This window comes from Homarus americanus, unplaced genomic scaffold (genome assembly GCF_018991925.1).
Source record: "Homarus americanus isolate GMGI-L3 unplaced genomic scaffold, GMGI_Hamer_2.0 scaffold45562, whole genome shotgun sequence".
Taxonomy (NCBI): domain Eukaryota; kingdom Metazoa; phylum Arthropoda; class Malacostraca; order Decapoda; family Nephropidae; genus Homarus; species Homarus americanus.
Genome location: NW_024744839.1, coordinates 326256 through 340517, shown reverse-complemented (window position 1 = coordinate 340517; position 14262 = coordinate 326256). Strand labels below are relative to the sequence as shown.

General features: G+C 35.7%; 1 protein-coding gene across 3 annotated transcripts in view; it reads right to left on the bottom strand.

The window, feature by feature from the left end:
* Positions 1 to 8167: 8167 nt before the first annotated feature.
* The window catches only part of LOC121878214 (ras-related protein ced-10-like), a 140352-nt gene continuing 134257 nt past the window's right edge, over positions 8168 to 14262 (bottom strand). For all 3 annotated transcript variants that reach the window (XM_042384293.1, XM_042384295.1, XM_042384292.1), the window contains exon 6: positions 8168 to 13624. In XM_042384293.1, coding sequence (XP_042240227.1) covers positions 13431 to 13624 — 194 coding nt within the window. In that variant the 3' untranslated portion in view covers positions 8168 to 13430. The remainder of the gene's footprint in view (positions 13625 to 14262) is intronic.

Genomic DNA, 14262 nt, shown 5'->3' with positions numbered 1-14262 from the left:
TATATATACAGTGGCCCTCGGTTAAGAACTCAATCCGTTCCAGAAGGTCGTTGTTAACCGAAACGTTCGTTAACTTGAAACCATTGTTTCAATGGGTTTTTGGGTAATTGGTTCCAGCTCACCGAAAATTTCCTAAATTCAACAAAAATGGTAGAAAAGTTCACTTACTTTGAGGTGTGTATGTAGAAGGCTCCTGGATGATGATGATGATGATGGGATTTAGAATGGGGGTGGAGGAGAAGGAAGAAGAGAAGGCATTGGGGTGGAAGAGAAGTCACCCCATGGTGCCATTTCACCCATAAAATTTTAGCTCTCTGGTTTAATTCAAGATTATTTTCTTTAAATCAATGCTGCACTGCATTATATATTGTCAATATATAAAATATATTTCAAAATGACCAATAATTTGCTTGGAAACACAGAAAAAAGCATTTAGTTGAAGAGAGTCTCAAGCAAGATGTTACCTCCAGTGAAAACAGAGAGAGACTGACGCCTGTTTGCTGTGTTAAGAGGCTGGATGCCGCGCATTAAACTAGTCACTTTACCTTCAATTTCGTTCAATAATTGTTAAAATGACTAAAAAATTGAATATTAAACTTTTAAAATTATTGAATAGTATAAACTTCTTGATATTTACAAAAATAGTAAGGAATTTAAGCCCTAGAACCGATTAATGTATTGGCGGACTGATACTAAAGCTGGTTGCCCGGTCAGTGCAAGCGAAAACATGTTGAGGTCGGTTCGTAAGAAGTTCGTTAAGCGAAATTTTTTTCGTTAAACGAATTGAAGATCCTTATGGAAGGCAGTTCGTTAATCGAAATTACGTTAACCGAGGTGTTCGTTAAACGAGGGTCATGTATATATATATATATATATATATATATATATATATATATATATATATATATATATATATATATATATATATATATATATATATATATATATATATATATATATATATATATATATATATATATATATATATATATATATATATATATATAATTTGGATCTACTAATAACACTACTTGTCATCACATATTATGCCTGAACCACAAAATGGGATAAAACTCTCCTTAATACCTAAGATCTTTGGGTACTTACATGCCAAATACTGTCAAGTGTTCAAGATTTTGACCCCGACTGTACATGTACTGTATATCTGTATATCTACTCATATGTAAGCTGAGATATAGTATCTCTTTTGACAGTCATTTAAAATTTTTCCTGCAAGGTACTGTACAACCAGAAAATACCCCTTAGTAATGCAATTTATAACATTTAGAGTACAGTATATGGGAAAATACAGAGATTAATGTCATTTCACTTGATGATTTGTTATCTAGAAAGGCATCCATGACATAAATAAAGGTTTTACTGTAAGTGATACACATATGTTGCTTCACACAGTCTACACTAACACCATTCCTCTTACAGTACACAATTTGTTTTAAAACAAGCCCTTAATACTACAAATGTTTTAATACATTAACAAAACAGTGCTGCTGACTTCTTATTTGTTAACATATAATAATAGCATTTACCTTGTTACTTATTAACAGTCCATTCAAATTTTTTCATGTCAAAAACTACAAGGGATAACATTATGATAACTACTGAAACAACACCGGACCAAAAGTCTGGTAATTTTAAAATGCCCTATTGTTCATTATCAAAAGTCAAGAAGAAACTTAGGTTTTCAATTAGAATTTGGTCTGTTTTATTACTGTTTTTTTAAATACATTATTTTATGAACATCACATCAGATAAATAACTTGGCACTTTAACATTCTCAATAAATTTAATAACCGACTTTACAATATCAAGGCATCAGTAATCATGCAGTCATGATAAGGCACAAATGTGTTTGCTTGTTTCTAAGATAAAATAAAATATATATCATAGACTGGGGCACATTATTTACCAAGATATATTATTGATACTGTTGATGTTAATGAAAACTATAATTAAATACACACAACTTTTCTTGCACGTTCCAAAATAATCATCTCTTACAGAACACAAAAATATCACCATATTTGGAAAGTATCCAAAATAGTTCTGAATGCTAAAGTAAGAAATTTTTTCTCTGTGGGCAACTGCCTCCTTGTAAGTGTTAAATGTGATCAACAAAACCATGAAGTCAAAAACCTGTAATTGGTATAATTTTTTGAAAGGTACAGTAGGGTATGCTATAACGAACGGATCCTACTACGAATATTCCTATAACGAACGGTTTTACCTATAAAATTGAGAATGCTATAACGAACGAAAATCCTACAACAAACATTATTTAAAAAAAATAAATAAATAATTTTTTTTTTTTTTTTTTTTACTAATTTATTGTTTTTTTATTACAAATATTGTTGATATTCTTTATTTCAGGGGTTTAGATGCATATTTATGCACTTTTTTACTATTTTTACAATTTTATATTATATTTTTCAGTGTTAAGTGGTTGTATTTGGGGTCCTGGAACGGATTAATCCTATAACGATCGAATGCTATAACGAACAAGGTTCTACAACCAATTAGATTCGTTATAGCATACCCCACTGTACATCAAACCTAAATTACTGGTACAGTATCCCTTAAGATTTGGAAGTTTGACTTAGGGAAACTTACATTCATGAATATTGAGATACAGAAGAAATCTTTGTATGAACAGAAAATCTTTGGAAGTTTCTGGAGTCAAAGAATGCAGAAAAAATTAATAAATATTTCCAGCCTCCCATCACTACTGTAAAGTAAGAAAATCACTATTACTGTACATAAAGATATTTAAACTACCAGTAAACTAAAACAACATTCAGTATGAAAAGTATTACAGCCATCTTGGCTGACACCACACCATCACCGTAAGTGATGCACTCTCCACAGTTACTCTTAAGGAGAGAACTTTTGCTATATTTTTTTTTTACTACAGTATTCTATAAAATTTCTTGAATAAATACTTGATCACCTTAAAACTATTTTCGATGTAATTTTATTAATTCTCCAGGAAACAGACTTGGGTAAATCTTCTTTTGCTTATTGTTTATTGTAAAATGTGCATGCCTCTCAATGATTAGTCATTATCACAACTTTTATTTCTTTTATGCATTTTTTTAGTTATTACATGCTTACTGTTTTAATGTCATAAGATTGACAGCAAATGGTGGGTGCGGCAGGCAGTCGGTTATAGGAAAAAATACCTTCTGCATCTGTAGGGATGCCTGTATCTATGTGTAACAAATATCTCTCCAAAAGTTTATTATAGTGGCCTTAATATATATATATATATTGTGTAAATAAATATATGACATTAGGAACAGGGTTTATTAACATTTAACCATCTTAATCTATTACAATACTACACAAAAATTATTTTTGTTAAATGTGGGTTTTTCTTCTTTTCCCTTCATGGTGTACTGTACTGTATCTGATTCAGTCTTTGTATTAATTAATCTCACTAACATTCACCATACCAAATATACATACCAAAAAATTAAATAAAAATTTGAAAAAGGATGATATAAACAGTCTCAAGAAACTCGACATGTTCTAATGGCAATGCTTAACAATGCTTAACATGCAAGTGTAATTGCGGCAAAACAGCTTCTCACCCAGCAAACCAGGAATGAAGCAATGCTTTAAATTCCTAGGTCTTTCAAGTTCAGTAAAAATTCTACAATGGGTTCACTTCTTGCCATATACCACGCAGCTATGAATTGGACACAAAGTTTGACCTTCACAGTTCTGTTGACCCAAAACTTATTGTAGGTAAGAGGGAAGACTAGTCGAGAACTTCCTCCTTTTGGCTATAAAATGGGATTTCACACAACTCCTAGCCATCAAAATTTAGTCAACTTGTTTTGTTGACATTAGATCGGTTGTGTGACTTGTGTGCCACATTAATTAATTTTAAATTATATGTACTCTTCACAAAAACTTCTCATACACCTGGGTATAATGGATGCTAGAAAGAGTAGAATATGGCTGATCATCTCAGAATGGTTTCAGATTCTTTGTTCATTTTTCAGATTGCATAGTGCTTATAGCTTTTGAGAAGTTTTTGGTGACAGTGTACCTCTAAGAAAAAAATCACTTAACTCTTAGCCTTTAAGGCCCGTCCACATGATCGAGCAGCGCCCGGCGGGCACGCGCTAAATGCCGGTTATCGGGCAAAATTAGCAGGCAAACCATCAGAGTGCCCATGCCCGTCGTTGAGCGAAATCATGGTCCGCCTGCCTGGTGGTTTGCTGTCGGATATGGAGCGACAACTCTGTATTATGTAATGAGGACATTCGTGTGTGTTCTTCGTTCCTGCCGCTCTCCTCACTCTAGTCCCATAGCTTCCTGTCTATGCATATCATAATTCTAACATTATTCAATGAATTTTTATGTACTACAAATCTCACCTGCATGTAATCTTCCTTGAGTACTTCATAAATGGCTTGACAAGTTGCAGGTATTATGCGAGACAAACTTTTTTTTATATCCTCGTTCTATACTGAAGTAACGTGTAGGTACATCCAGTTGAAAGATATATGAGCGTTGCCTCTAGACGAGCCTCTGCAGATATTCTCTCCCTCATATTGGTATCCTGTTTTTTATATATGGTTCCACTTTCGCTAGAAGTTTGTAAAAGGTGTTGGGGTCCATTCTCATGTAATTGGTGGTCTTGCTCATGTCCATCTTGCAGTTCACGTAAAATCGTGGCATGACTTCCCAATACTTTTCTTCGACCTGCATTTGGTTCTTTTTGCACATAGCAGCAATTATTATAGGACACAACGCTATGCTCTTCGCTTTAACTGTCCGGCAATTATTCCTGCGACACACCATGGTGATCAAACCGCACCCGCCACTGCCGACCACCTACTAGCTACCGGCGCCCGACTATGACTGCCGCCAACCACCCCGTGTGTACAACAACACACAGGCTTTGCCCGGTAAAAGGGCAAAGCCCGCCGAGCACTGCTTGATCGTGTGGACGGGGCTTTAGACTGGTATAAGTCAACAGACATTAATTTTTTCTATCACTGTTTAAAAATTTCCCACCAAGTGATTCATCATTTATGGGAACCAGCATGGTCTGGAAAGCACTTGTGTCAACCCACGCTTCTCATCAGTCACTTCTTAGCCATTCACGTCCATCAACCTCCTACAACTTCCCACCTCCAGAAATGTATAAACTTAATGAAAACTTGACCCCTCCGAAAAATATGAAGAAAGTTATTGACCCCAAGTGTGGGGGTGAAAAAATTTATCATCTGACGAATCAAAGGAACATTTTAACCCTTAAAGCCCGGGTGACATTTCTCTACGTTCACTAAGGTGACCCCCAGGTGACATTTCTCAATGTTCTTAATTTTTGCATCATATTTTGAATGCCCTGGTGGGACAAAATGCTTTTATATTAGATATTTGTTTAATTGGCAACTCAACTTATTCGAAATCTTTGTCTCAAGACTCGTGCCTCGTGGTCAGTTACCCACCAACTATCATGATGGATGCACATCCTTCATCATCTTTTTAGTATGTTAGTTATTTTTTTAAAAATAGAAAGTTTGTATTTTGTAGTAGCTACGAGGTCGAAATATGATATAAAAGTGCCTTCAAGTAAGAAGTGTGTGTTGCAAGTGCATGTCAACATCACTTCCCGCTCGCTCTGGACTGCACGCAGCTTCAAACAAAACATCTTTCATCACTCGACATTGCTCATCAATACACCAGACAACTTTCCAACCATGCTACAGTGAAAGTTGAATATAAGAACATTCTTCTGTTTTTTTCTAATATTGATGAACCCATTTATAAGGCAACAATGGAATTTTTTTTTTTTTTTTTTCTTGCCGAAATTTGCCCGAGTGGGGGGTCCAGCGGGTCTTTCATCGCCCGGGCTTTCAAGGTTAAGAGCAGTGAGGGAGCCCAAGCTGCCTCCATCACAGATTTTCTGAGATACCACACTCCGCCTTAGTGTGGTCAACAGCCAAAATTTTGTGCCAAACTTTTATGATTTTAAAACAAGGTGAATCTGGTGTGTCTGATAATTTTCCTGCTGAGGAATTAGACTATTTTCAGGAAATAAACTTATATAAACTGATGAAAAGAAAATATTTAAGTCAATTCCAAGGAAAATGTCTCAAGTCAGATCAAGATTGTTCACTTTGTTAACAAACAATATAAAATATGATCTGTAAACAATAATGCGAGTATGAGGAGCTGGATGAGAGTGCAGACAATCAAACAACCTGAGCAACTAACACAATCCTCCAGGGGTGCAAGCAGGAGATCCACAACATATGCTACCGACACATTTAGTTTCAGGAGGACGAGTTTGATATGTGAGACAACTGGAATATAGTGATAACTATTGGTTATCCCTAGTGATACTAGAAATGAACTCCAAGTGCCTACAACTATAATTTCATAAACTGACAAAGAAAACACAATACTACCGGGTAATCAAAATAAATGGAGCAAAAACTATTTGTCAAACCTGAAGTGCAGGACTTAATTATCCCTGCAAGCTTACTTACAGGTTTGAATCAATATAGACAAAATAAAATTATATGTTTGAATTACACATGAAGGGATGGACCATAAGTGTCCTATTTCAACATTCAATTAATATTTTCCCAGTCAACCTGATCTAGTAACTCATCACCAGAAATCCACAAGGGCAACTAAATAAACTTTGCACTTTAAACTTTGTCAAAATGTTTGTGAAATTGCATCTCACCTTATCTGAACATGATACAGTAGCTAAAAAAAGGGCAGTGTGGCAAATACCAATAAATATCAAATGCTGTACGTATAAGAAAAAAAACTGTGGATTATCATTTATATGCCCCAACTATGATCCAGTGACGAAGCCATATACAGTACAGTATCTAGCTAGGGGAGAAGCAAGACAATTTGGCTTGCAACAGGAAATTGTGGAGGTCAAATCATTTGTTTCATATTGACAACCAAGTAACTAATGATGAGAGAGTGAACCTATGTAAGGGTTTCAGACTTATGAACTTGAGGCCTCAATGCTTTTAAAGCTACCAACAATTAAGGATTTCAAAGCATAGATTCAATCCTGGTTTACTGAACAAGGAGCACTCGTGGCAGCCTGGTCTGTTGGGTTGTGTAACCTCCCACGAGGAAAATCCAACCCCCAACCATGGCAGATGGGTTTTAAAGAAGTTTTGCACGTTACTCACTGATGACTTGCAAACTACAAAATATTATTTAAATTTTTAGTTTAAACAAATATAAATAGCCCTAAACCATCTCCCTTTTTTCTCAGACTGAAATACATCATACCACAAATTTTTAAACAAAGGTCACCCTACATTAATTGTTTTGAGACTATTCAGTTCATCAAATTATGACAAGCAACACATGATCCAATTTTGCATCACCTCTTTTAACTGTCTATACAGTCAACACTCACTTTAAGCGGTTAATTCAACCCACAGGGTACCGCGGAAAGTGAGAAACGCGTAAAGTGAACAACATAACGTATGGGATTAATTGAAATAGAGACCAAGCCGACCCCCAAACTCCACTTTTTCAGACACAATACCTACGTTGTAGTAAAAATAACTTCTTAATTTTATGATGGTATGCACACACAATTAATAATTAAGAGAAATATCAATAATATTAGGTTTTTTAACACTTACATTAGTAGGAAAGATGGCTGGGCACACTGGGATGGGGGGTTGGTTCCGAGGCAGAGGGCAGATTATTGGCCCTCACCTGTATCACTTGTATCAATTGTATCACTATCCACCACAGAGGCTTGCAGGGCCTCTTTGTCAAACCCCTCGAAGTCCATATAAGTCCATATCCTCACTATAATTATCACTATCACTGACTTGGGCCGGCTGTGGTGGGTGGCGGGTGAAGAACTCGGTAATGTTTTGATGACTGGGCGACCTTGTGCGCACCCTGCTCGCGCCACTTACACAACATGGCGGATGGCGGGAGGTTTGGATCCAAAAATGGCGCAGCTCACCAGCCGCTCTCTGCGTAAAGGGGTACACGTACCGCGGAATGTGAGCATTCCGGTTTCGGCAGGGTACCGCGTAAACGTGGAAACGCGGAATGTGGGACCGCGTAAAGCGAGGGTTGACTGTATAAGAAACCATCATTGGCTACCTGTCAATAAACAAAATCACAGAAGCAACTTGTAGGAAAACACATTTATTTGCAAACAATATAGTACACAATTGGGTTTTCAAAAGTAATGTTCTCCAATTATCACCCAAGCTCAAGGTGGAGATAATCTTTTTCATGTAATGCAAATCAAGTCTTGTTTAACTGCTTACATTATTGATACTGTACTGTACAGTATTAATACAAAATATGAAGCACATTCCATTCTTCCAGTATGCTTATAAAAGTATATATATATATATATATATATATATATATATATATATATATATATATATATATATATATATATATATATATATATATATATATATATATATATATATATATATATATATATATATACACAGACATGCATGCATACACATGAATAAACACATACATGAGGGGAGGCAGGTATTATGTCATTGTAATATATCAACAACAATGATACACACTGTAAATATAATTATGAAAATAGCTCCAACAAATTTGACTTAATAATTACTTCTAACATGTTGATATTTTTTTTGGATTTGCAATTATATACAAATGATCTCTAAGAGAAGTGTAAATGCTTGGCATCATCACAGTTCAAACTTTAATTAAAACTTTATTAACAGAACTGAATACTAGAAAGATAAAAGTTCACCATATCCAACAAACTGATAATACTAATACCGTACAGTATTTTCATACATGATTTTGTATAATGCAGTGAAAAAGAACTATCTTGTACAGTATTCAATTCACTAATGACAATATTGCACAAGTATTATCTGTGAACAAATTAACTCCCCTGCAGTGCTCAGTAATATTCCAATCCAAATACAAGATAAAATTAACTGGCTCGGGATATTGCAAAGCCTGAATAACAAACTTGGTTATGCAAAGTTAATGTTTGTCAACACCCACAACACCAGTGACACTGCATGAGGTCTTTCACAATTCATGTAGGTGACCTAAAAAATGAGCATTGTAAACACAAATAAGATGATACAGTAAAACTCCCATAATTCTCGTTATATACTTCGAAAGCTCATAGCTTTTGTGTATTTCCTACAAGGTAGAATCACCTACAAATCCTATCATTCAAAATTTAAACACCAATGCAGACATCAGTAATCTGCTGTGTGAGATAGTAGTCTAATAATAATAGCAAAACATTGTTTTAGGATTCTTTTTCACTTTTAATGACATTCATGCTTGTCCACACTCTAATGTACCATAGATTGTTACAATCAAGGTCAAATACACTCTTCATTTGGCATTATTCCTGCTCTCTACCTGCTGTAACAGATATATGTCACTACTGTGGTCCTCTTCCACAACACAGCCTCAAGATTTTATCTGGTTTACTGTCACTCTGTACAACCAAACATCACCTTTCACATTTTTATCTTGAATATACAGTATCCTCTTCCATCATCATGTAAGGTGAGGGTGAGTGGAATGTATTTGGCAATCTTAATCAGCTACTTCTAACACTTTCATGAATACACACACAAAAAACAAACCTGCACTACATGCATGCACACTACACAAACATGCAGACTAACTAAACCCACATGTCCAAACTACACACACCCACACTACACATGCCCACACTATTCAAATTCACTTTACACACATCTACACTACACACACCCACACTAAACTTAAATAATTCTTCAAATTAAGCCTCTATATCATGGACATTAAAAATATTCAATGTTTCACCATTTTCCAAACTCCTACAAATGTCTGCCTTATGATGTACAGTATCATTAAGCAACTTCTTCACTTTACTCCTATAAAAGTTGAGGTCTTGGTTTTCCCTTAATAATTGAACTCCTCACTGTATGATGTAGATTATAAAGTATTTAAACCTTGTTAGCACAATATTTTCAATATAAATAGCACAAATGCTGGAGAAAGACTACAAGCTTCATTTACAAGAGTTGTTACACATATCAGAGACAACAACTTAATTTACAGTTTCTTAATTGTTAAGGATTTTAGTGTACTGTACTGTATTTGCTTCTTAACTGATACAAGGTGAAGAAGGTTGTTGACCATTATCAATGAACCTTTGATCCATGATGATCTGATCAAGGCTGCTTTGGAAACTTTTAACCAGCAGCAGTGAATCATGGAGATTAACCCAACAAGTGATGACCGATCAGCTATCAATGAGTTCGCTACTTTTACAACCCTAGCACCCTGTAATGTGGATAATTTGCAAGCAAACATAATCTCCAAACTGGCACCTCTAAGTCATAAATTATAAGTATGCTTACAAATTCCACAATTTGAAATCTGTTGCAGTGTTATTTCATGTAAGACTTGTCTATGTGTATACATGTCACATAAAAAACATTTGTTTTTTAATACTAGAGACAAAATTCTTCCATATCAAGGTAAAGATTATTTAACTGTAAAACTAAAAGTTCAGTACCATTCCATTACAGGAGACTAACAGGATAGCTGGGTTTATTTTTTAATAGCAGCTCATATTCAAAACTGTAGTCAGAGCCTAGGAACACACAAACAACAAATAAACACTGTGCTTTATATATACATTGCTTACAAAGATGAGCTTGCAAATGGTTACATACCAGTAATATGGAGGAACAAACTAACTTTAACAGGAATGTACCATTACTTTTATATCTCTAAACTGGAGAGCAAATGTTGCTAGAGTACAGTTTCATCATATAAAGTGGCTGGAGAGGTATTTACTACAGTACTGTATAATAACATCTGAACATCACTCATAAATAGCATGACAGGTCAGGCATTTCAGGAAATTCCACTTAAGGTACAGCTGTGGCAATGTGTTCCTACACCCCCTGTGGTAACCCATGTCTCCAAACAGCAACATTGCAGTAGTATCACTGTTTATAAATGAAAGGGTATTGGTTGTGTAACAGCGGACATGACTGGTGGATAGGTCATATAGGTTGGCAGTTTGGAAATGGGTTACCACAGGGGGGATAGGAAAACAATTCTGCAATTGTACATAGCTACACACTCCTAAATAAATTTCCTCTTCTCACATAACTTCATTTACTCCCTTCCATTTCTCCTTCACTAATAATAGTTTTAAAATATGACAAGTTCCACATCTAAGAAGTAGCAGATCTAAGTGAGGTGGGTGGCCTAGCTCCCCTTAAGAGTGGTAAATTGACCCTCCCTCTCCCCCTCCAGCATTTTTGGACTCCCATTATATACAGAAAATATGTATTGACCATGAATTTTTTTTTTTTTTTTTTTTATGCCTAAATCATATGCCAGTGTTTACAGAAATATTATAAAAAAAGGTTATACAGTACAGTAGTGTACATGGATCATCCCCCCCCACCTCCCTTATGCTTTAGCTGGACCTGCCATGACACCCAAGCAGAACCACCAATTTGGCATGAGAATTTTGGGAGTTTTAGTGCACAGTATTCATATTACCATAGAAGTATAGACCCTCAAATCCTGGACCCTTGGGACCAAAACCAAACTGGCCTCGAGAATTTTCCAGTTTCCTGGGACATCCATGTTACCTAATGGCTGACCACAAGACTGTCAAGGATTGCTTCCACTAACCCAAACTCAAAACTCAGTTGAATGTTTGCTTTACTTCTCAAATAATTTTATTTTTTTTTGTACATTATGTATATTTTAGACAAAAGAATACCTTAAATCCAGTCTATTTAGAAGTTGAGGGTTCTCTAAATGCAAGGTTTTTATTTTTTAATTTTATTTTTATTTTTGCCACTTAATTATCAGCTTAGTACAGGAGGAAACCAGGGACTGGGAAACCTGTGATGTTTGATAGGGGTCACACAGGATAATGCCCTTCTCCTGTGTGTCTGGGCCGAGGCTCGAACCCTCGACATATTGGCAAGAGTAATGCGCATTACAGCTACCACCAACACCTACAGTATTTCAACAATACAATGGCAGATGTGTAGTTTTGAAGCTGTACTGTACTTAAAAAAAAAAGTTGGTCAGTAATTAACTTGCAAGCACAATATAAGATGTGACAAAAGTGGTGTCACTGCCAACTCTGTTACCAACTTGTAAATACAATATCATGATGTTCTTTATATCACTACCCTCCTGTACTAAAATAGTACAATAACCTGGTAAAAAAAAAATACAATAAAGTGCACTTTATTCATTTTACTGTATGTATACAGTATGGTGTAAAACTAGTGTAAAGTTGTAGTTACCACCATTGCTCTTAATGAAGAACCGAAGGGAGAATATTTCCATTCGTCAAATAGTTCTCTTTTACTGCAAAATAACCAAGGAGTTACTTTAAGAAATTATTCCTAGATATCTAAAGTTGGATGTTTTTATAAAATAATCTGTGGTGTTATTTCACAATATTATGTAAGCCGCAATGGGTTTAATGTGTTTTATACTTAGCAGTCACTTGGCAATACCACATTCGGAGGAGAATGCATTCACCCATTGGACAGCTCCAGCATCCTATAGCAACAATCTTTGGTTTGCAGCAGCTGCTTTTAGCGACTAGTGAGTTACATGGCCGTTGATAACAAAGCATAAGTTACATCGAATCTTTGCTTTAATTTGATCAACACTAATGTCAAAAGCTATGTAAAAACATTAATAATATTTTATTAGTGTAAATAAATATAATCAAGGTACTGTAATGGATTATTTATTCAAAGAGACGATATTTATGAACTCGCTACTCCTGGCAAATGTGGTGAGACAGGTAGCTGCTGAACCTCGAGAATCACATAACTCAAATTTAGTGAACTCTCAACTTATTAATATACATGTACCGTACTGTATTTATGGTATCATTTTCTATTTTAAGTATGCATAAAAATTTTGTCTTGGCTTTGTTATTTAAGAAGTAAAACAATCAACCATGTTTATGGAAGTGGAAGTAAAACTTGACTTAGCAAGGGAAGAAACCCTAATCAAAACCCAGGGGAGAAAATGTATGGTTTTCCGAGATCAGGTTCGAGGGTCTGTACCTGTACTACAGTATATACAATACTTAAAATTAGATGCAGCAAAGAAGGGTTTTGATGAATACTCAACGTTCGGTTCATATTATCGATAAAAGTTACACAGCAATATAATTTACATAAATATATGGAACCAATACACATTCTTTTATAGGTATCATTCAGTATCACTAGTTTATGAAAATATTAATACATATGATATTCGTAAATTTCAGACAAATAACTTCTCTTCTCATAACAATCAGGTAATATAGGGATAAGTGGTTTACAAAGTTTACTGAATTAAAATATCACCCCATCACATGCCTGGTACTACATGATTACACACGGTCGTTGCCTCGGTCCCAAACCTACAGCTGCCATTATTGCTGAGGTGAAGACTTCTTGCACGCCATCCTGGCTCTTAGCGGAACACTCCACGTACTTGGAGAGGCGGGCCTTCTTTGCCAACTTCTTGCCATCTCGCTGATTAAGAACAACCAAGTTCCTAACATCCTTCTTTGTTCCTGGCGAGGAAAAAATAATAAATAAAACCATTCATTCCAGCAGTTGGTTATCATTCCAGTTATCTACAACATCAGTATCAGTCATCAATTAATACTGGACATGAGTGCACCCTCCACTCGCTCTACCCCCCACCCGGGAGGAGGCACCAGCTCCGCCTACCGGACAGAAGGAGGCGAGCGCCGTGTAAACAATGACATTTCTAACCACACCCTGCAAAATACAGTGTACTTAGCAAATGCTGCAGCTTCTGAAAGGGGGGGCAGGTTTACTACTAAAAGCAGAGACGTTACCGAGCTCAAATTCTGGCTTGAATGTCATGTACACTAATAATGACACGTTCCTTGATAAGAGAGAGGAGTTTGAAACACTACTAAGAGTACACCAACCAGATATTGCAGGTGTTGTAGAACTGTTGTACAAGAACAGGAGAATCAACCCAGAGGAATGTGCGTTCAGTATTGCTGGATGTGACTGATTTATGAACCTTTCTCAAGAAACTTGCAAGAGGGGTGTGGTTATCTATGCTAGGCAAGACCTTAGAGCCAGCCAGGCAAGGGTACAAGGAGAGGATGTTTTTCAAGAGTTCAAGTGGTGTAAAATTAAATTAAAGGGAGGGGACTTACTTGTCGTCGGGTGT